At 34.6% G+C, this 24,887-nt stretch overlaps 1 protein-coding gene across 1 annotated transcript in view; it reads left to right on the top strand.

The window, feature by feature from the left end:
* GNA11 (G protein subunit alpha 11) overlaps positions 1 to 24,887 on the top strand; it is a 71,180-nt gene that overhangs the window by 25,876 nt on the left and 20,417 nt on the right. The window contains exon 2 of the mRNA XM_031948247.1: positions 11,813 to 11,997. Coding sequence (XP_031804107.1) covers positions 11,813 to 11,997 — 185 coding nt within the window. The remainder of the gene's footprint in view (positions 1 to 11,812; positions 11,998 to 24,887) is intronic.

The raw sequence follows: 24,887 nt of genomic DNA, 5'->3' as shown, positions 1-24,887 counted from the left end.
TAGGTGATTCTATATGTTGTCTAGATAGACTATCATATAATCTGTTAAAAAAAAAAAAAAAAAAAAAAAAACAAACCCGAACAACCCACTGTTTACTCTTTGCTTGTTTTTATTCTCTTGATTTTTTCTTATTGCCATAAGTAGCATTTCTAGTTCTGTCTTATATAGTAGCAATGATGGGGAGCATCTTTGAGTTAATTCTAATTCTATTAGAAAGACCAGTAAACTTTTCTCCATTACATAAAAAGTTTCCTCTTGGTTTTAGACATAATAGCATTATGTGTTTTTTAAAAAAAACTTAGTAGAAACACCATTAAGGTGATATGTTGCTCCGTGGAAACAAATGTGGTTGTGGGTTTCTTTTTTTTTTTTTTTTTTTAATAAGTACAGGGAAATCTTTTATTCTTAGAGCCCTTCAATTAATTATTTCTGTAAAACTGTATTTTGTTATAGAACATCATTTTAAAAACCCATCTGTTTTCTTCTCCTAAGGTAGATTTTCCTTTTTTTTTTTTTTTCTTTGCCAAAAGGTAGATTTATTTATTTATTTAGAGAAAGAGGTTGACAAAATGAAGAAGTAGGCACAGGAGTGGCAAATATAAAATGGATTAGGAAAAATAATAGGGTTACTAAGGAAAGGACCAGGGAAAGGAGTTTGAAAGAATCCATTAAAGTATTATGTCATGAGGCCTGGGTGTGTCGTTGACTGGCAGGTTAGATTCATAGAATTTAGCAGACTAATCAGGTAGCTATAATAAGGAGAAAGACATTATTAAAGGGATGGATGACACCATGAAAAGGGAAGAAAATACCTCATTGGGCTTTGTCCTGAAAAGGACTTAGCCAAAAATTATTCCCAAAGATAATATAGAAATTAGAAAATATGCATATGGGTCAGTTTTTGATGTTTTCTTCACGACATTCCTTTGGCAATAATAAGGACTTTTCTTTTTTTACTGTCATCACAATTGATCCTTCTATAACCTTTAAAATTGTATTTCCTCCAGCATTTACTTATTTTTATTAATATATGAAGGATTGAACACTATATGTCCCTTTGAGTTCACCACCTTTTTCTTCTGATTATTTTTTTCATTTACTACATATTTGTATTCTTTTTATCAACTACCTTAGCAATTCAGTTGGAAGATTTGTGTTGATCTAGAAAGATTAATTCTCACTTTTATTGCTTACACCTATGGTTTTCTGCCCTTTTCTGAGTGATAATTTGGTACTGTGAGTTCCCTGAGGACTATAATCTTATCATTTTCTTTTGTCTTTCTCACCATTGAGTACAGGTTGTTCAATTCAATATTTGATTCAATTTCAATATTTCATAGTACTTTCATAATAGGACATGAATGAATGTATAGTTTAATTATAGTGTAGTGTAAGGGATACCATACTTGGAATGAATCTCAAGACTTGTTTGGGTATTGAATTGGCCATTTTGTTAGTTGGCCATTTGACCTTTGTGACCTTGGTTTATTCATCTGCAAAATAGGATAATATTATTAGCACTACCTACCTTATAGGGCAGAACATTAAACTTTTACAGTTTTGGAAACTAAAGGGCAATATGAATGTGAGTTACCATTTATGCCAATCCAATATAGTAATAGTACCTTGAGCTATCTCCATTAATTTAAAAAAATTTTTTTAAAAATTCATTTTGAAATTAAATACAAAAAGATGAAAAGAGAACATTTCCATGTACAAGTATATTTCCACAGTATAAAAGAGGATTCAGTATAAAATCATGAATTTCCTTCATATCATTCCTCCCCCCAATATTTTTTGTTAAAAAAAGGGGAAAAAACCAAAACCCTACCAAAAATCTTTGTATTAAATACTATACATTGTTTTCAAAACTGCCCTGCTTTTCTGTGCTTCTTTCTAAGTTTTGTTTTCTGCTCCATGCTTTTTTTCCCCTCCCTCCTCATCCATCCCTAGGTAGAGAAGGCTAACATGAGAGAGAGAGTGTGTGTGTGTTTAAACCTATACTAGATCTGTTTCTATTGATCAGTTCTTTTTCTGGATGTGGATAGCACTTTCCTTCATGGCTCTTTGTAATTGATTTGAGTATAATACTTGAAATGACTAAATTGTTCAGAGTTGTTTTTAGAACAATATTGCTGTTAGTGGATAGCATTTAGTGTATTGTAGTTTAGTAGAAATTATAGTATAGTTTAGTGTATAGCATTCTTTTGGTTCTGCTCTTTTCACTTTCATTATTTCATACAATTCTTTCTCTGTTTTTCTAAAGTCAACTAACATTTCTTATAGAACAATAATATTCCATCACAGTTATGTACCACAACTTGTTTAACTATTTCCCAGTTGATAGGCTTTCCTACAATTTCCAGGTCTTTGTCACCACAAAGAAAGCTGCCAAATATATTTTAGAACATATAAGTTCTTTTCCTTTTCCCCTAATCACTTTGGAAAATAGTGGTATTGCTACGTCATAGGGTACAAACAGTTTTATAACTCTTTGGGCCTAATTCAAGATTGCTGTCTGAAATGGTTGATTGGTTCACAATTCCATCCGTACTGAATTAGTGTCCAAATTTTTCCACAATGTCTCCAACATTTGTTGCTTTCCTCATATCATTTTAACCAATTTGATAGTCAGATAATAAGTTGTTTTAATTAGCATTTCTTTAATCAGTAGTGATTTAGTGGATTTTTTCATATGAACATATGTAATTTCTTTATCAAAAAAGTGCCTGTTAATATCCTTTGACCATTTATCAATTGGGGAATCTTCCCATTAATTTCTTGAAGGTAAATATCTTGTCTTTTGGATATTGACAGTGCTGAGTATTTTCATCAATGGTCTAGTGCTGGTTGATAAGGGATATATGTATTTTATAATGAGAGAGATGTTTGTGAGACTCTGGGTGTGGGGGGGTGAGATTTGATACTGCCATATATACAAAAAGGACTTTATATTTAATTAAAAGTATTTCCCAGCCTTTCTTTTGCAGTAGTTTTATCATAATAATGCCACATTGACAGCATTTTATAGATGACAAAATGCTTTGTATACATATATAATTGAACTCTCTATAACACCTTTGTGAGATAAGTATTATTTATCCTCATTTGACAGATAAAGACTTGAGATTCAAAGATCTGAAAAAAGACTTGCCTTGTGAACATTGGACCAAGAATTGATGGGTTTGATTTCCAGTTCTAGGTGTTTGATTCCAAGTTCATTGGTTCTAACTGCCAGTTGTTCCTCTTTGTTATAGTTCATATTATTGTAGTTTGTATTATGATTAATTATGTAGGGCATCTTTTTTTTGCTAGCTAGTCAGATCTTTGAGAATTTAGAAAGACTTTTCTTTTGTAAGGAAAGTACTTCCCACCTCTCAAATTAGCACATAGTAGGCTTCAGGTGAATATTCATTTATTCTACAAATATTTGATTAATTAATTTCTGCCAACATTGCTTATTTAGTTGTATTTAGTAGTTTATATTTCCAAATAGCTTTGAGCTCTTTATAGTTTAATCTTTGCTGTTCCTATACAATTATTTCATTAATTCAGTAATAGAACTACTGATCTCTAGGAATCTGTGCAAGGGGATTTAAAGATGGATAAAACAGGGTTCATATATTTAGTAAAATCAATTTATTAGAATGATAGAACATTATGTAAAAAGCTATGGTACAGAATAAAACAGAATATCTAAGAGGTATGAATAAAGAGGAATAGGTACTACTTTTGTGGGTTTGGTGCTGGCAATCACCAGGATTTCTGGCTAGTATTTTAGCTAGTCCTTGAAGAATAGGTAGGGTGTCAACAAGCAAAAAGATTTGGAGACATTGAGGCAATTATTACAGGCATAGTAAACTGGATAAGCAAGATGGGGAAACATAAGTTTTAGGGGAAAGTCTAAATTTTTCTGAATGTAGTTTATAAGATGAAAAGCCTCAGAAGTCAAAGTTGCATTCAGATTATTTCTGGAACTAAGTTCTGCAGCTTTTAGGCATTTGTTCATTGTTTCACTTACATTTTTTCCCCTTCTCTGAGGCATTTGTAGATTTCTAAACCTTTCTTATTGCTTGGCTTTTTGTTGCTGCTGTTGATGCTTTGGGTCTTTATTTCCCTACAAATTTTTTGTTGCTGCATCATATTTTTCTTTGGTTCCTTTTCCATTTTTTCTTACAGAAACAATTTAATTCCCATGATTTCTGATTATCCTTTTATGAAATCATATGTGTTTAGGTGATTTTAACCTTCAACCTTCTTCTGGGGGAAAAAAAAAGGTTTTATCTACTTTAATTATGTCTCTTTGGATATTCCAGTGGTCTCACGGACCTTTATCCTTTATATATCAAACTTAGTAGGTTCTTTTCCCCAAGTACCTTAATATTTTGTGAAGAAACATTATGTTTACTAGTCAAGAATATGGACACATAAGACTAGATATGGCATGGTGTAATTGTTAGAGCCCTGGATTGTGAATAGTGAGAGCCAGGTTCTACTCCCATTAATTTGCTATGGGACTTTGATCAAATCATTTTCTAATTTTGAACATTAGTTTCTTTTCAAAAATGAAGGGTTAGATTAAGTGGGATCTGAAAACTCTCAACTCATTCATCCTATGACTTATGATATATGTTTCTCCTACTCTCTCACCCCTGGGAATTTGGAGGGGAGCAAAACAAATCCCCACATTGGTAGTGTCCAGCAAATGTGTGCCTCATTCTGTATAGTAGTCCATAATCTCTCAGTCAGGAGGTAGAAGGTGGAAGTCCTTGGCAATTATGATTGTATGATGTATCTAATTTTTGTTTACCACCTGAAGATACTATCAATCCTAGCTCTTTTAGTAAAATGAGGATAGAAAGAGCTTAGCCATATTGTATAGAAGATAGTCACATGAATTAACTATCTTGATTATGTTTCATGATAGTAATAGCTAGCATTAAATCATGTTTTAAAGTTTCAAAGCATGTTGCATGTGATCTCATTTGATCATTGCAACATCTCTGTGAGGTGGATGCCTTTGTTATTCTGCCCATTTAGAGATGAAGAAATGGAGACTGAAAAAGATTTAAGTACATGGGCAAAGTGATACAGCTGAGACAGAGTCTGAGGTAGAATTCAAAGTCGGGTCTTCCTGATTTGTAAGTCCACCAAGATGCTTTGTAAAAAGTTGGGTCATCTGTCTCATGGTATACGAGGCCAGTGAATCCTTCAGATTTTTTGAAGTAGAATTTAAAAAGTAGTTGAGCGAAAAGCAGACCGAAGCTGCAGGTTCTAATTCTGGCCCATTCCCACTTACATGTTAACTGGGAAGATTAACATTTGCCCTTTCTGTGGAGCTGTTAATAGGTATTAAATGATGTCATAGATGTGAAAATGTCTCAAAATGCAACGTACTTGTATTGTATATTATTTAGCATCACAACATCAGCCAGTTTCTTGTTAGTAGTAGTTTTTCCCGATTTCCCATTTGAATCTTAAAACTTTTGAGGTAGATTATTGAAGCCATGACTTTGTAAGCTTTTGAACATTTCATAAATAGAGTAGTTATTTGCTAACTAATGATAGTTTGGCTGCATGCTTTTTCTAAGCTATTAATTCTGTTAAATCTTTTTTTTTTTTTTTTTTTTTTTTTTTTAAGATTTGGCCTTCCTGGGAACAACCTTGCTTTTTGAATAGCTTACAAATCTGATTATTATTATTATTTTGGTTATAAATGTACATTCATTTTTCAAAAAACAAATTTCCTTATGAATTATGTTGGAAGAGGAAAATCAGAACAAAAGGGAAAACCATGAGAGGGAAAAAAACCCCAAAAGAAAAAGGGGTGGGGGGAAATGAATGTTGCAAAAGCTGATATTTTCAAAGCAATTTATTATCTTAAGCTCTCTTCTCCATTCTATTTAATCCTCATCACAACTTTGTGATGGAGTTAGGCAAAGGCTTATTATCTCTATGTTACAGATGAGGAAACTGAGGCCCAAGGAATAGAAATGATTTGTCCAAAGTGAGTTACAACTTGCTCATAACTAGTGACTAGAAAGTTAGGATGTTTAATTCACTATGTAGTATTTCTGCATGACGATATGGTCTCCCTCCATGCTGTCATTTGTTGCTTTCTTTAGATGTTACACAATTTGTAAAATCTATTGTGGAGTAGTCTTGTCTTTTGTGCTTGTATGTATTAACAGAAAGGCAAACTTCTTTGCTGTATCTTAGAAGAACCTTAGAAGGTTCAAGGCTTTGTTAACATTTGTCATCCAATAGGCATCGGGATAATTGGAACTGAAGCAGCCTTGATTTTTGTTACTTAGGGTACAGTGAATTTATAGCCAAATAAAATATTCGGTTCCTTTTTTAATCCAGATTAAGACTTTCATGTATTAGATTATAGATCAGATTGCTTTCCATCTCTCTTCTCTTCCCCCTACTATCATGTCTGTTGTTATTGATGCTATTTATGTTTTTTTGTTGCCCACCTTGAACCCTGTGCAGGGCCCATGTTCATAATGCTGCTGTTTTTACTCTCTTACTTCCTGATACTAATGTCCTCATTTTCATTTTTTACCACTGGACACAGATAACGTTTAATTACAATCGAATTGAGTATTTTAACAGTTTCTCAATCTGCTCCTACTTTTTTCTTTGGAATAGGAGGAAATAAGAAAAGACTTTCCTCTAGAGTTAGAGTGGAGAGGTAATGATGCGGTTAGAACCATTGAGAAATGAATCCAGACAGACTGTGAATTCAGGACATCTGTTGAAGGAAGCAAAGACAAAGATGTTCAAGATCATCTTTGACCTCATGCAAGCATTGGTTCTGTGAAGTTGAAATGAAAAAATTAGCCTCTCTTCATGGCTGTACAACTAGGAGGAAGTTTGGTATGAGAAATGTAGGAGCCCTGTTAGAAGGAGTAAGATGTAACAAAATATTGGAGGAGAGCCAAGACTATTGCGGTGTTGTGGTAAGGTGACTTTCAGAAGTTTGGATGGAGATAGAATGAAGAAGAGAACATTATGGAGGGATATTTTTCAGTATAGTTAAAACTTTTCTTTTTGACTAAATCTACCTGGCATTAAAAGATTTTCATAAAATGGGATTTTCCTGAAAGGACTATTGCCAAAAATAGTAATAATACATAGCAACTTACACTTCTGTAGTTCTTTACATTTTGCAAAGCACTTTCTTCACAGTTACCTTAGTGAGGAGTAATATTAGAATTTCTATTTCTATAGAGGAAGCAATTGAGATTGAGAGATTCCTAAATGATTACTTATAAATGTTATCTCATTTGATCCTCACAACAGTACTGTGAGGGAGATACTATTATTATTTTTCCCATTTTACAAAATCTGAGGCAAACAGAGGTTAAGTGTCTAAGGTCACATTTGAATTCAAATCTTTGTGACTCCAGGTCTAGCCCTTTTGACTCCTGCAACACATAATTATGATAAAAATTCTAACTCCTACAAATTGTAGGATTGTGATTTTGCTCTTGATCCTCAATTCTAGATATTTATATGCTTAGAGATTAACACAGTGTTATTTGGCATATACAAAACACTTAATAAATTTTGATTGATTTTTTTTGAGAGGAGAGAGAGATTTCATTTTTAAATCTTTGATTTACATTTTCATTTTTTGAATATTGCTTTGGTTAGAATTCTTTTATCCTTCAGATACAAGTCTTATTTTATTTTTCCTTTATGCTCTTATGGTCATCGTGTAAACTATAGAATGATATTATTTAAAATTTTTTCTGTTTTAAAAAAATGGAATAAAAAAAGAAAGAAAACAAAACATTATTAAGGAGATAATTAGTGAATATTTGGAAAAAAAGTTGGTAATCAAGAGCGGATCAGTTTTATTTCCTTTTTGATTAAGTTACTAAACTGGTAGACCAGGGAAATGCTGTATGCATATTTTTTATTTATATTTAGCAAGACATTTCCCAGAGCCTTTCATGTTGTGAAGGCAATATATAATTAATTGGACTCAAAAATAAGTTGAGTGGTAGGATCCAAAGAATAGACAGTGAGTTGATATCATCTTGTAAGAAGGCCTCTCTCTAGTTGTTGTGGAGTTGTTCTGGAGAACAATTTGGATCTATGCCCAAAGGGCTATAAAATGTGCATAATCTTTAGTCCAGCAATAATACTACTACTAAATCTATATTCCAAAAAGATCATAAAAAAGGGGAAAAGACTCATATGTTTATATATATATATATATATATATATATATATATATATATATATATATAGTACAATGATCAATTATGATAGAATTAGCTCTTCTCAGCAAAATAGTCTTCCAAAACAGTTGCAAAAGACTTGTGGTGGAAAATGCCATTCACAACCAGAGAAAGAACTATGGAGTCTGAATACAGATCAAAACATAACTTGCTTGCTGTCTTGGGAAAGAGTGGGGAAAGAGGGAAGGAAAAAAATTTGGAACTCAGAATCTTACAAAAATGAATGTTGAAAACTATCTTTATATATAATTAGAAAAAATAAAATACCATTAGGTACAAAAAAAAGGAAAAGAAAAATAAAAACAAAAGGTATTCAAGTTGAATGCTCTGTACTTGGACCTATTTAACATTTTTATCAGTGGCTTGAATAAACGCAGAAACAATATGCATAGCAGAGATGCCCCCAAATTGGGAGGGATACCTAATATATTCAATGACACTTAGTATCCAAAAAGATCTTGACAGATTAGAAAATTGGCTGAATCTAAGAAGACAGAACTCAAAAGGAACAAATGTGAGATCTTATACTTGGATTTGAGAAATAGTAAAAGAGCAAAATAGAAGAAACACATTTAGATAGATAAAAGTTTGCAAAAGATTCAAGGATTTTTATTGGACTATAAACTCAATATTTATAGAAGCAAAATGGATTGGATACTAGATTTGGATTCAGGAATCAAATCAATAAGCATTTATTAAGCTATGTATAAATTTTTTTAAATTAAACTTTATTTTCTTCCATGAAAAACCAATTCTTTCTCCTAGTTCTCAATGGGGAAAAAAAAAAGAAAGAAAAGAAACATTTATATATGACCCTGGCCCTGCCTGCTACTATTTTAAAACCAAAATTTTTTCAAGCAAAACGAAATTATTATTTTGGCCTTGTTTAGAAATGTAATTTTTATTCTTATAAGATTCTTATAAGTCTTATTCTGTTACCTCTTAGTTCTTTGCCTCTCTTTTAGGAGATGGATATCATGTTTTTCCTCTAACTTCTGGAATTATGATTGGTTATCACATTCATTGATCAGAGTTCTTAAATATTTGTTTCCAACTTTTCTTTTGATAGTATTATTGTTGTATAAATTCTTCTCGTTGTTCTTTTAAGTTTATTCTGTATCAGTTCATACAAGTCTTTAATTTCTTATGGCACCATAGTGCTCTACATTCATATACCAAATTCATGGTCAACCCCTTAATTTCCAATTTTTTCCCACTACAACAAAACTTCCATGAATATGTTTGTACATGGGTTCTTTTCCTCTTCTCTTTGTGGCATAGGTTTAGTAATGGTATAATTGAGTTATAGGGTGCACACAATTTAGTAAGTTTTGCTACATTTTTGAGGTACTTTGAATTAAATGACTTGCCCTTAGTTGTATAACTAATAAGTGTCTGAGGTAAGATTTGAATTTAGGTCCTTCTGACTCCAGAACTGATGCTTTATTTGCTATACTATGCTGGGTGTACTATGGATAAAGAGACAGAAGTGAAGCATACTCTTAATTTCCCTAAGCATACTCTTAGGGAAATTACATTATTTTGAGGGGGAGGAAGCAATATGTGCTTTTATATATATATAAGCATATACAAAATATGCATAGGAAGAAAAATGGGAAGTTGTGCGTTCAAATCCTACTTCTGATACACATATTTGTGTGATCATAAGTGAGTAATTTAGGTTTCTGAGCCTTTTACCTTCTGTAAGGGGATCCAATAATCACCTGGAATATATACTTCAAAGGGTTTGTAGTAAAGTTCACATGCAATAATTTATATAAATTGCTTTGCAAACTTTAAAGCAGTGTATGAGTCTGATAGGATAATAACATTTGAATCAACTCTGAAATGGCTGTCAGGAATGAATGCTAATTTTATTTTTAGTCTGCTTTTAGAGAAGCATGTTATCCCAGGATGAGGAAATGATAGTGCCACTGCTCTTATCAGACTACATCTGGAGTTCATTTAAGTGTAATGCATTTTAGGAAGGATACTGACAAGCTGGGCATTGTCCAGAGTTGGATAGCCAGTGTGATGAAATGCCTCAAAGTCCAGCCATATGAGACTTAGTTGGAGGAAACAGGGATATTTAGCTGAAGAAGAGAAATATGGGGGAAGATCATGATGACCATCTTCTAGGGAAAGGCCCTCTTGTGAGAGGGATCAGATTTAATACACTTGGCCGCAGAGAACGGAGCAAGGAGCCACTGGGTGGAAGTTGTAGGCAGGAAACTTGTGCTTGATGTTAGGATAAGCTTCCTTCCACTTAGTTATAAAAAAGTGGGATGAGTTCTCCAACTCCTTCAAGCTAGGAGGTCTCCAAGCACAGGCCGAATGACTATTTCGGGGTGGTGTTAAAAGGACAATTGTTGTTCAGGTACAGGTTGGACTAGACCTCACATTGCTGAATGCAATGAAGTGGGGAGAACATCTGACAAGGAATTGGAAAGCATGAGGCCTGACTCAGCTTGGGCAAAGCCTTTTTTCTCTGATCTTTTTTGTTATTGTTAAACCATTAAAATAAGGATCTAGATCTGATTGGCTATTAAGGCCACCACTTATGATTTTAAAAGGAGTATGATATGGAAGGGCAATTGATATTTGAGAGGGTATGCCTTATTAGTAAGCATGTACATTCTTTGTTTAAACAGATGTTTAGGCTTGTGACTTCAGAACAATATCTATGTGGGGTTTGTTGTTATGTGGAATCTGTTGGCCATCTATTTGATAGTGATAAGATATTGATGGTACAGAAATCTTTTGATATCTTCGGTCCTAGGCATCAGAAAGTATAGGTAAGGTATATCTACAGATGATCCCTACATTTAATTCTTGATGGATTCATTTTCTTGCCTTCCCCTCTCCCTTACCTCTATATTCCTTGGCATTTCCCAGAGCTACTAAAAAAAATTAGGTGGCTCACTTTTGCAATTTGACGTCTTTCCTGTGTCAGTTGGAGTCTTCTCTGGTTTCTATTGAACAGAAATCAACAAAAGTCCAGAAATAATTGGTCCTGGCAAACAGCACAGATAAGTTAGAAAATATATTCTTTATTCTTAGGCAAGCAAGAATAAACTAGATTTTAAGTCCAGTTGCCAATTATGGCCTTTTTCAGGGTGGTTGGTATTTCATAAGGAGCAGTCCCTTAAGTAACCACTCACACATCAGGAATTGCAATTGGTATTTACTTCACTAGGAATTCAACATATGGTATTTTATTGGGTTGTATTAATAGAGTCATGTCTGTTAAGGTTGTGGGGGGAGAGAAAGAAAGAGTATGTATTTTTTGAGGTCCATGAAAGTTTACTATAACATGATATCAGGTTTAAATACCAGAACTCTCTTGGCCTTTGGGGTAAACAGCACATTTTTTCTTGAAAAGACTTCTTGCTATTTCTTTGATTAGAAAGAGAAGCCCACAGAAGTCAGCTGGGAATCTCACTCAAATTATTTAATAGGGAAAGCAGGTGGCATATTTTTCCCCCCTCAATATACCATCTTCATAAACTGTTTATATGTTCTTATCTAATTCCCATGCCTCTCTTCCCCCCTTTTAGGTACCGGAGAAAGTGGAAAAAGTACATTTATTAAACAGATGAGGATAATCCATGGTTCAGGCTACTCTGAAGAAGACAAGAGGGGCTTCACCAAGTTGGTCTACCAGAACATCTTCACTGCCATGCAGTCCATGATCAGGGCCATGGAGACCCTGAAGATTCTTTACAAGTATGAGCAGAACAAGGTGAGCAGAGACCAGGCGGTTCTCTCCTTCAGTAACTCTGTTGTTGAATGCTCTCTTTGTACCTGGCCTTGGGGGAATGGAATTGTGAAGAGAATGTTTTGAGATTTTTCAGTGTCCTGGTTTCCTGGTGATTTGATTTCCTCCCTGTATTCTTACAGGTTACAGAGATGAGCAGCTTTTGCCAGGGCTTGTAGCGACACCCATCATATGCAAGTTAAAGGTCCCCAGTGTGAGCTCAGGCCCATGACATGAGGGTATAAGGAGGGCTAGAGAAATGCTATTTCTGTTGTTAAGCAAACCTCTAGGCCTGGAAATGTAGACAAAAGACTGAGGGTTGGAGGCCAATTGCTTGTGGGATGTAGAAAGACCTGCAGAAGATCACAGTTGGCCCATGACCTACCTCTCATGACTGTGGCTTATTAGATTAGTTTTTAGAGGGTAGGGAATGTTAGGAAGCTCCAAAGCTGCCTCTTAGAAAGTGAATTATTTAGCTGGTTCTTAATGAAGCCAGCTTACAGTGCTGGTATCTAGCTCTCTTGTAACGTTTTCTTCCAACATGATGAGCCATTGGGTATGCAGAGTTCTCTTGAGTTAGGTGACAGATTTCTTTGGTATCTAACTGGAACCCACAGCTCTTTTCAAACGGATGCTGGAAGCTGCCTGTAAGGCCCATAACAACACTCAGTTGTACAGCTATATTTGAGGGTATGCTCTTGCTGTTTTTATTGATATGTTTTCAAGGGCTTATAACTCAGCCACAAAAATTTGCTGTGGGCTGAAGCTTGGCATAAGAGGAATGACTTTTTTGTACAAATATGGTTTAAATTAATCTAATTCACTTTAGGATTTGGAAATGCCAATAAGCTAGATTTCAGATATGTTATAACTTTTGGTCCTTCCTCCTCTAATGCAAACCAAAATTGTAATTATAATGCCCTAAATAAAATCATTGACTCCCCTTTCCCTCCCTGCAACTGTATTCAGACATTAGATTAGGAATTTTAAGCAGAGTATAGAACTTCTCTTAAATTGAATTCAATTTTGTCCTAGGGGAACATTGTTCTTGTTGCCTTAATCTCAGTGAGATGAGTTTACTGTCTCAAGCTTCTGTTCATTTTGCCTGGTTAATCTAGGAAACTTTTGGAGATTTGTTTGTCCAGTCTGGACTATTGAGGAAGGGAAATGAAACATCATAGGTTGACTTTTGGACAGCTACTGATGGGTCATGAAGAAAAAGAACCTCTCAAAGCACAGTAAAGAGGGTGAGTTTAGGCTGGTCTTTGAGCAAATTCCAAAGAGATCCTGATGTCAGACACCTAACTTCGCAATGTCCTGAGGGTGTTTGATATTCTGTCTCAAGGCATGCAGGCTTTGTCCTCACAGTATCAAAAAGCTAATTCCATTTTAGGCTGCATTAAAAGTAATCTAATCTAGAAGGAGAGTTTTGGGTACCACGTTTTTAGGAAGGGATTTGATCAATTTGGAGTATACCTAAATTTAGGAGGATGGCCAGGGGGTCAGGGGATCTGGAGAAGCTGGCGATCTTTAACATGAAAAAGATAAGATGGTTAATGTGAAAATATAAGTTGGAAGGGATTTCAGCAACTATCTGGTCCAACATCTTATATATTTAATCTATTAAGTTAGATACATGTGTTGTGCCAATAATTATGTATATTTTAAAACTTATAGAAATGAAAAAAGGGGGTGGTGAAATAAAGATGAAACAAAATTTTATACTAAAGGCTACAGAGAATCACAGGATTTTTGGGAAAAGCAGCTGGATGGGGCAGCCTGGAGTCTGGGGAAACTTGATTTCAAATGTTATTTCAGTACTTACTAGCTGTGTGACCTTGGGCCAGTCAGTTAACCACTCTGTGCTTTAGTTTCTTCATCTCTGGTAGAGAGATTAGCACTTTCTTCCTAGAATTATTTTGAGGATCTAATGAAAAAATAATTATGAAGTTCTTAGAATACTTGACTGGCATACAATAAGTACTCCATAAATATTTGTTGTTGTTGTCATGTTGGACTTAGAATCAAGAAAACCTGACCTTGAATCCAGTCACAGACATTTAACTAGTTGTGTGACTGGGCAGGTCACTTAATTTCTCTCAGCCTTAGTTTCCTCTTCTATAAATTGAGGATAATAATATAGTATGTCCTCATAGGACTGTTGTGAGAATCAGTTGATAACATGTGAAGTGTTTTGCAAACCTTAACAGAACTCATAAATGCCAGCTGTTATCATCATCATCCTGTGAAACAGATTGACTTTAGGAAAATCACTTTGGTATCTACATGGAATATATATTGCAAAGGGAAGAGACTAGATTCATGGAAATGAGTTAGGAGGCTAGTTAGGATAAGAGTCTAGGTGACAGAAGTTGAGGTCCTGAATTGTGGTGGTGGCTGTGACAGAAGGAGATAGTTATGAGAGACATGGATATAGGAGTGATAAGATTTGGTGATGTAATGGTTGTGGATTTGGGGTGAAGGCATTTTGCTGGAGTCAGCTCTAGATTAAATTTTCATTGTGAGCATTTATATACTAGAATGAGCAAAACTACAAATCAAGGCTTGATTTATTATTATTTTTTTGATTCTTTAGATCTAGAAAATATTGATAATTCATATTAAATTTTTTTAAAAAAATCAAAGCTGATTGTGCTGGCATATTCCTTTGTAAGGGAGAGTGAAGAGTGAAAAATGACACTTAGATTGTGAAAAACTGGGTAACTAGAAATATGGTGGTTCTCTCAAAAGTATTAGGAAATCTGTAAGGTGGGTTGGTCTGGAGGGAAAGATTGTATATCTGTGATCCAAATCACAATCCATCCATATCTAATAATATTATGACACTCACTCTCCCTCATTCAAAATCAAGTAGAGGAAGCTAAAGCTCTTTATCTAGCCTTCATTTTCTTTGCCTATCCAAGACCTTTGTACACAAGGTGAATTGCAGTCAGAAGATATAGGTAGAATTTTCTCAATGTCACCTGTATAATTCATTCTACACTCAGTTCATCAGTTCTCTCTCTGGAGGTGAATAGCATTTTATCATTGTGAATTCTTTGGAATTGTTTTAGATGTAAATCTTTACAGATTTTTCTGAGAGTATCCTGCTCATCATTTCTTATAGTACAATATAATTTGATCATGTATTTTTTTTTTTTTTTTTAAATCTTTTTGGGATATAGACTTAGTAGTGGTATTGTTGGGTCAAGATGTATGCATATTTTCCAGCCCTTTGGGCATAATTTCAAATTGTTCTCCAAAATGGTTGAATCAGCTAACAACTCCATTAAGAGTGTTTTATTGTTTCAGTTTTCCCTCATCCCTTCCCCCATTTGTCATTTTTCTGTGGCATTGGACATTCTGATAAGTATGAGATAGTACTTCAGATTTGTTTAAATTTTCATTTCTTTAATGTTTAGAGTACTAAATCTCTTATGGTTTCTCTTTCCTGTTTATTCTTTTCTGATTATCTTGAATCTTTTGTTTGATTATCAAATTTTCTATTTAATTTTGATTTTCTCATTTAGGAGTACTTGAAACTCCTATTTATTTCATTAAATATCTATTTTTTCTGCGTAGGTACTTTTTGTTTATAATCCTAGTTCCTTTATCCTCCTGAATATTCAAATCTTCCTGTCTTTTAATATAGAATCTGCTAAATGTTGTGTGATCCTGACTGCTGTTATTGTTCAGTTGTGTAGTTGTGTCCAACTCTTTGTGACTTTCTTGGCAGAGATACTGTATAGTGCTTTACCATTTCCCTTTCCAGCTCATTTTATAGATGAACAACTTAAGCAAATGGGGTTAAATGACTTGCCCACAAACATGCAGCTCGTAGGTGTCTGAAGATGAGTACCTTTCTGACTCCAGTTCCAATTCTCTATCCACTGTATTGCTTAAACTGTCCTTGTTTTGATTGTGGATGATATTTAAATTGTTAATTTCTGGTTGCTTGCAACATTTTTCCTTTCTTTGAGAGTGCTAAAATTTGGCTGCAATATTCCTGGGAGTTTTCATTTTAGGATCTCTTTTAAGTGATTGGTGATTGGTGTATTTTTTCAGTTTCTATTTTAGTCTATTGTTCTAGACTATTAGGTAGTTTTCCTTGATAATTACTTGAAATAGGATATTTTAGGTCCTTTTTAAAATCATGTTTTTTTCAGGTAGTTCAGTAATTCTCTCCCTCTCCCCCCGAGGCAATTGGGCTTAAATGACTTGCCCAGGGTTACACAGCTAAGACATGTTAAGTGTTTGAGATCAGATTTGAACTCAGGTCCTCCTGACTTCAGGGCTGTGCTCCAACCACAGCATCATCTAGCTGCCCCAAGTCCAATAATTCTTAAATGATCACTCCTTGATTTCCATGAGTTGTTTTTTCCAAAGAAGAACCTATCCATAGACATTTTTACTATGCTGGCAGGGAAGATCAAAACACAAAAGCGTAAAACAACAAAGTTAAAAACTGCTACATTCAAAGCCTCAAAGAAAAAGTTGACTTTTTCATATTTGTTTAAATTCCTGGAAAAGCTGAAAAAGGATTAAAAAAATCAAATAAGTGAAGTAAAGGAAAAATTGGGAAAAGAAATGAGTAATGCAAAAAAAAAAATCATAGAAAAAAAGTCAATGTCATGGTAAAGAAAGGCACAAAAAAATACTGAAGAAAATAACACTTTTAAAGACAGAGTAAGCCAAATGGCAAAAGAGATGCAAAAATCCACTTATAAGAACTCCTTAAAAAGCAGAATAAGCCATATGGAAACGGATGTACAAAAATTCACTGAAGAAAAGAATGCCTTAAAAGCTAAATGGAAAAGGAAGTACAAACGTTCACTGAAGAAAATAATAAAGATTAAAACAATAAAAATAAGAATTGGGGATGTGGAATCTAATGACTGAGACATCAAGAAACAAAAAAAAAAAAAATTAAAAGAATGAAAAAATAGAAGAAAATGTACCTACTTTTTTTATGAAGATGTTGACTTTTTTTTTTTAATGAGCTTCCCTGTCACTATAGTAAATGTCTGTGATCAAGTTCTTTTCTTGTTTGCTCATTTTCCAGCCTATTTCTTGACTTATAATTTGATGTTAAAAAATTGGGCTCTATTCTTTGGGTGTAAAGGGCACTAGCTCAGACTCCGAAGTTTTTTGTATTAGTTGCTTTCAGAGCTAGTTTTTGGAGGGATCTGTAAGTTTGGAGGGATCTGTAAGTTTGGAGGGATGTGATTATTAACTAATGATTCTGGGAGATTATAGAGTTCCCCCTTTCTTTCTATTTTTAAGACCTCAGTTTCTGAGGTTAAACTTCCTTTTTGGCTTTCTCTGACAACTCTGGTCTCAGGTGAATTTCATTCAATCAAGCTTGGTTGAAGTAGGATCTTTTTGTCTAGGTAACCCAAGGTTGGCAGTGGTCTGAGTATTATGTAGTTTCTCTGTCCAAGGATGACATGTTATTCTCAGCACTTATTTTCATACAGTTCACCTCCTTTTTTGTTATCCAGTCAGAGTTGATAGCCACTTCTCTTCCAAAAAAAAAAAAAAGCTTCTGAACCCCTCTGTGGCACGGTTGTCTTTGGTCTAAGAGAGAGATGACCATATGACCATCCTTTTATTAATAATGTGCTGGCCTTAAATTACCCAGAAACTGTTACTTGAATCTTTTTAATTTTCACAAGCTTTTAGTTTTTTCCAAGATTGTATAATCTAAGAAAGGTGTGTTTCCTCCTCTGCTTGCTTTGGTTTCTGACCACAAGTAAGTATTCCTTTATACCCTGGAACTGTGACCAGGATCCTTGTTCCTCTGTAACCACAAGATCTTCCTCCTCCTCCTTAAGCCTGGGACTGTGATCTGGGACGCTAACCTGTACTTGTATATGGACCATACAATAGAGTCATGTACTCAGTGACAGCAAAGGGACTCCTGTAATCTCTTTCTGACCTGTCTGGCTCCATTACCATCTGTAGGCTGAGAGCTCTGGAAGCTGCCACTGTTGATTCATTTGAGGTACGTTTAAAAAGTTTTTTGTAGGGGAATTTGGGAGAGCTTGGGAGAGTCGCTGACTTTACTCTGCCATCTCTTATCCCCCCTCTTCTAATATTTCACAGTTGATCATCATTGCAACATTACTGTTATTCTGTAATGATCTCTCACTTCTCACTTTCATCAGTTCATCTTGATGTATTTTTCTGAAATAATTTCTTACTATATAGTAATACTTTATTATAATCATATGCCACAACTTGTTTATTCATTCCCTGATTAGCAGTCCCTCAATTTCCAATTCTTTGACATCCTAAAAAAGCTACTATAAATATTTTTCTATATATAGATCCTTTTCTTTTTTCTTTGATTTTCTTGGGATACAGACCTAGTAGTGGTGTTCCTGTGTTAAAGGGTACATAGAGTTTTCTAGTCTTTTGGGTATAGTTCCAAATTATTCTCCAGAATGGTTGGATCATCTTATTCTTCTATGAGCAGTTCTTTAGTATATCTATTTTTCCCTCTGTCATTTCTGATTGATATTTGTTGGTACCTCAGAGTTATTTTAATTTGCATTTTTCTAGTCTAGCTGCAATTTAGAGCTTTTTTTTTTATGTGATTATAGATAGCTTCGATTTCTTCTGAAAATTGCCTTTTTATATAACCTTTGACCAGTAAAAATTGGGAATTGGCTCTTTTTGTTCTTGTTGTTAATTTGACGCAGTTCTGTAATTGAGTATTTATTTGATAAATAAGGCTTTTGTTAGAAAACTTGTAAAAAAATTTTTTTGCTATTTTCATTGTCTGGTATCTTTTAGAATAATATAATTTTTCTTATCTTTTAATTAGATATGGTTTTGTTTTTGCTTTATCCTAGATTATGATTGCAACCACTGCTTTTTTTTTTTTTAAATTTAGTTTAGCTGAAGCACATAAGATTCTGCTCAAGTCTTTGATTTTTAACTCTATGTGTGTTTTTCTGTCTTAAGTATGTCTTTTGTAAACAACATATTTTTTTGGATTCATGCTTTCTCATTCATTCTATTGAGTACTTATGTTTTAGGAGTGAGCTTATCCCATTCCCATTCCCAGTTAAGGTTACTATGTATTTCCCTCCATCTCACATTCTTCTTTGTCTCTGTCTTTCATCCCTCCTTAAAAGTCTATTTTGTGTCTAACTTTTAATCTGTCCTCCCGTATTTCATTCCCCAACTCCATCCCTGTTTGCCTGTTGGGCTATTTATATTTCTATACCTGAGTTTATGTGTGTGTGTATATATTCTTTCCTCTTTGAAACAATTTCAGTGGGAGTGAAGTTTACACTTTGCCTGTGTTCCCTATCCTCAAAGCTCTTTTTAAGTGCTCTTTTATGTGAAAATGTTTTTCCCATTCTGCTTTTTTTTTTTTCCCCTCTTCTTCCAGTGTATTCTTTCTCACCCCTTACTATATGCTTGAAAGTCCTCTATTTCATTAACTATCTTTTTTTCCCCTGAAGTATTACACTCATTTTACTGGTATGTTATTTTTCATTGTAATTTTAGCTTCTTTCCTTTCTGGAATATCATTGTAAACCTTCTGCTTTTTTAATGTGCAAGCTACTAAGTCTTGTGTGATCCTGATTTGTGGCTCCACAATAATTGAATTGTCTGTTTCTGGCTATTTGAAGCATTTTCATTTTGACCTGGAGTTCTGTATTTTGGCTATAATATTCCTAGTAGTTTTCCTTTTGGGAACTCCTTTAGCAGGTAATGAGTGGATTCTTTCGATTTTTATTTTACCCTCTAGATCTAAGACATCAGGACAGTTTTCCTTGATAATTTCTTGAAATATTATTTCTGGGCCACTCTCAGCAAAGGAGGAAAAAACAAGATAAGAAATGAGCAAATCTTTCTCCTTTTGATGATCACTTGTACTTGTAGCCAATGCCAAACAACAGCCCTAGTTTTCTCTGTATTTGCTTTTTTTTTTCCAATACAGCGAAAAATCCTTCTTGTTCTTAATTTTAGTTAAATTTATTTTGAGCTTAAGCATTTCCAGCACTGTTTGTTAAGAGTATCATGCTCTCATTTCATCCTTTTTTTTTTTAACCTGTTTTTGCTTCTGTTTTATACATGTTTTTGAAATTTAAGATAATTCTTTTCCAATCTTAGTGAATTACTGATGCATCCATTACAGTGTCATTAGAGAAATCCTCCTTTTCCCTCTGGGTTTTTAGAATTTTATTATTGAGAACTTCTTATCCCTCCTGGGCTGACTTGCTCTGTAGAATTTCAGTCCTTGGGATCCTGTCCTTCCTCTGTACCCTTAGAATCTGTTTCCCTTAAATTTAAGGAGCATACCAGATTATGCCCAGCTTTCTTCTTCTGTCACAAATTCTAGAAAGGAAGTGGTCATTTCCCATAATTTCCAACCTAGCAACCAGTTCCTTCCTGTTAGTGAGAAGCAGATCCAGAATAGAATTTTCCCTTGAGAGTTTCTTTCCCCTTTTAAGGATGAATTTTCATTAAAGTAATTTAAGAAATTACCAGCTGCTTTATTTAAAGTATGTAATATGTTATTAAATATTTCCCAATTGACGTGCAAATAATTTTTAACATTCATTTAAAAAAATTTTCAGTTGCAATTCTCCCCTGTCCTTCCTAAGCTTTCCCACGCTCACTGAGAGGATAAGTAAGCAGTATATCAATTATACATGTGAAGTTATATAAAAATATTTCCACATTAACTTGTAGTGAAAGAATCCCCTCCAAAAACAAACAAACAAGAAAAATAAGGAAAGATTTTAAAAAGTATGCTTTAATCTGTACTCCATGTTCATCATTTCTCTCTCTGTAGGTAGATAACATTTTTCCTCATGAGTCTGTGGGTCATTATCTTGATCAGAGTTGTCAAGTTTTTCACAGTTGGTGATCATACAGTATTGTGTTTATGTGTATAATGCCCTCCTGGTTCTGCTTGCTTCACTTTGCATCATATATATATATATATATATATATATATATATATATATATATATCTCACAGTAGAGAGATCCATTGAATCATATACCACAACTTCTTCACTCATTCCTACTTGATGAGTATCCCTTCTTTGTCTCTGCAAAAAGAGCTAGCTGCTCTACTCTTGTTGTTGTTTTGTTTGTTTGTTTTTTGTTGAGCCAGTTGCCTAGGGTCATATAGCTAGAAAGGATCAAGTACCTGAGGCTGAATTTGAACTCAGGTCCTCCTGCTTCCAGGGTCAGTGCTCTATCTACTGGATTACCTAGTTGCTCCTGCTCTACTTTAGAAAGAAAAGAAAGCTCCAGTGGTTGAACAGATAATTGAAGACCCCTCCATAATCATATTATCTTCTGTGTCAAACTTGTAATTCGTTCCTCAAATTTCTCATTTGTTTTCTTTTTCTATCTAGGCGGCTTATAGGCAAAATGTCTTCTATTTCTCTTTTGATTTTCAACAAAGTGCATTTTTCCCTATATTCTTCTATCTCACTCTGAGTTTTCTTACATTACCATAAAATTGCTACAATTAAAGAATAACATTTCTTAATATACAGTATTTCTCCATCTTTTCACTCTCTCCTCCCCCTTTTTAAGTGATTCTGTTTCTTTTAAACGAGATAGAACCATTCAGAAGCATATTCCATTCATGAGTTTCTTCCCACCAAATTAATTGTCTGTGAAGTTTTGAAGTCTGTGTCTAGACATTTGAGGTCATGAGTTTAACTCCTGGCTTCTTTCTTGGATTTATATTTCTTGTTAATTCCTAGGTATATCAACTGTTATCATTTAATTGTAGCAATTTTATGGTATATAGTTAGGTGTATAAAACATACTTAGGACATTTTCTCCCTCTCTCAACCTTTACTGAAAAACCCTTTTGATTAGATTTGTAAGACCATTCAAATATATCAAAATGTTTTTGTTATTAATTTAATTTAAAAAACAACAATAAAAGCATATAAAAACAAAAAAGTAGATTGTATGTGAAATTGGACTTGTTCCATATAGTTTTTTAAAGTTTATTTTAAATCTGACAAGGTAGTAACAAAACTGTCCTGTTTTGTGTTCCCCTCTGAATTCTGTTGTCTTCTCTATATTTAAAAATACTACATTGACTTTCCCCCCCTTTTTTCTAATGTATTTCTTTTATTACCCACAGTTCTCTGCACAGTAAGGCATCACCCTTCACCTGTAACATAGGTATAGTTAAATGAAACAAATCAGCACATCAGTTAGGGCTTGAAAACATCTTATTCTATATGCTAGTCCATCAACTTTGTCAGGTACTGGGAGACACGCTTCTTCATCTACTATCTGAAGCCAGTAAATTCTTACCAACTCTTGGTGACCAAAAGTCTATCACTTCTGTATTTTAAGCTATGATTTAGGTCCAAATACATTTTCAGATACTTTTTTCTTCTTTGAATCCTTTTTCTTCAATGGACAGCAATGAGAAAGATAAACTGGAGTTAGAAAAACTTAAGTTCAAATATTACCTCTGTTACTAGCTTTATGACCCTGGGAACTTAACTGTTCTGTGTCTAAGTTTACTCTTAAGTAAAATGAGTTTTAAAAAATTAACTTAATGGCTTTTAAAGGCCCTTCAAGCTCTTACTCAATGGTCCATTTGACATGTGATCCTAGGGTCTTATGGTCTGTTTGGCAAATTCTAGTTCTATTGACTGTTTCTAGGTAGTCTGTAGGAAACTTGAATAACAAAATTTCTTCTTTCTCTGTTTAGATCTTCCTACAAGCACTTCTCATCGCATATGCCATTTATTTTGCACCTGGTATGTATGTACCAGGCATTGTCCAAAAGTGTTGGGAATATAAATAAAGGTAAAAGGTAATTCTGTCTTCAAGAATTCTGTCTCATATTGAAGACAGCATGTAAACAACTATGTACACACAATATAGACAGGATAGAGTGGAGATAATTTCAGAGGCAAACCAGCAGAGTTCAGGAGCATTGAATAGGGGAGGGAGTCAGGGGATTGAAATAAAGAAGAGAATTTTAGGCATGGAGGAGAGCCGGGGAAAAGACCCAGATTGTTGTGTTCAAAGGTAAGAAAGATGCCAGCATCACTAGACGGAGGAGCTAGTGGAGGGGAGTTAGAAGACAGGAAAGAGACCCGGTTATGAAGAACTTTAAAAATCAAGTAGAGGATTTTACATTTAATCCTACAGTAAATAGGAATCACTGGATTGGGAGTGTGACATGAGCCGACCTGTACTGTAGGGGGATCAGTCTGACAGCTCAGTAAAGGATGGACTGGAGTGAGGAGAAAGTTGAGTCAGGGAGACCATCTAGAAGACTTTTACTGTAGTTGAGGTGTGAGGTGGTGAGAGTCCTCATTCAAGTAGTGTAATGTTAGAGGAGAGAAGGAGGCGTATATGAGAAATGTTGTAAAGGTAAAATAAGTGGGAGCTGGTGATGGGATGTGGAGGAAGATGAAGAGGATAAAGAATGGAGAATGATACCTAGGCTATGAGCCAGGATGATTGGAAGAATAGTTGTTTTTTTGACGTTAGGGAAGTTAGGAAAGAAAGGAAGGTTTGGGGGAAAGATAATAAATTCAGCTTTGGAAGTGTCAGGTTTTAAGTGCTTGTAGGAAATCCAGTTGGAGATATTAGTAGCCAGTTGGAGACACAAAATTGGAAGTTGAGGATGAGTTTATGGTTAGTCAAATGAATTTGAAAATCATTAGCTTAAAGATGATGTTGAATCCAAGGGACCTGATATCACCAACCTGTTTAACATAGTAGGAGAAAAGAAAAGGGCCTATGACATAACCTTGGGACATACAATTATCAGGCTGGCTTAGCAAAGGATTCTGAGAGAAAGGGGTAAGATAGAAGAATCTGGAAAGAGCAATGTCATAAAAATGTAGAGAGAAGAGAATGCTTGATGGTGGTGAGGGCTGCCAAGGATTCAAGAAGAAGACTGATAATGGGCCATTGCGAAAGCTACTCAAAGAGTAGCTACAAGAGGGAGGAGAGACACAGGATGGGAATGGATGACTTTTTGAGAATGGAGACCTTTTGGTATATTTGTAGACATCCATAAGGAAGAAAGTAGGTGGGGACATGTTGAAGCTTAGTGAGAAGGTGGAGATAGAGAGGCAACTGTTTGCTGGAGAAGATAATATGGAGTCATTTATTCATGTAGAGAAGAGCCAAATCTTTGTGTGTGAACAGAATAAAGAAACAGGTACTGGAAGAAGATACCTGAGTAAGGTGATTTGAGGAGGAGGAGACAAGAGGGACATCTGGACAGGTGGCCTCAATTTGTTTACTTTAATAGAAGGCAAAGTTTTCAGCTTAGAAAGTGGGGAGAGGGGACACCATGAAGTTTAAGAAGGGATAAGGAAGTTTGGAAAGTTATGGTGAATGGAATAGTGAATAGGAATAGGAAGTGTGAAAGCATTTCCTTGCCACAGTGAGGCCCCACTTGTGATTATGTAACACATTTGTAATAGTCATCAGTATTATTTAAAATTTTTTCTCCATCTTCTTTCAGCAGTATATGAGTGGAGACAAAAACCATAGATGGAAGGAGTAATCCAAAACTGATAGTAAGATGAGAAGGCAAGAAACTTGAAAGAACAAGACATTGTAGATTTGAATTGGTTCTCCAAGGGGTCAAGTTGGGAAAGGGAGGAGAATCTAAGGGATGTGGACTAGAAGAGAACGAAGGGGTAGAAGGATTAGAAGTCATGATGAGGACAATGAAGAGGGTTAGAGTTTGCAGAGCTGAGGCAGAAAGATGGAATATCAACCAGTCTGTGATCAGATAAGGAGATTTCAAAGTTTATGAATTGATTGCAGTGGGGTGGAGGGAGAGCGTCACGGGAAATGATTAAGTTGAGGAACTTGTTGGTTTCAGTGTTTGAAGGA

The sequence above is a fragment of the Sarcophilus harrisii genome, chromosome 1 (genome assembly GCF_902635505.1).
Source record: "Sarcophilus harrisii chromosome 1, mSarHar1.11, whole genome shotgun sequence".
In the NCBI taxonomy this organism is placed as follows: domain Eukaryota; kingdom Metazoa; phylum Chordata; class Mammalia; order Dasyuromorphia; family Dasyuridae; genus Sarcophilus; species Sarcophilus harrisii.
The sequence above is the reverse complement of the archived record's forward strand: the minus strand, read 5'-3'. Positions and strand labels throughout refer to the sequence as shown.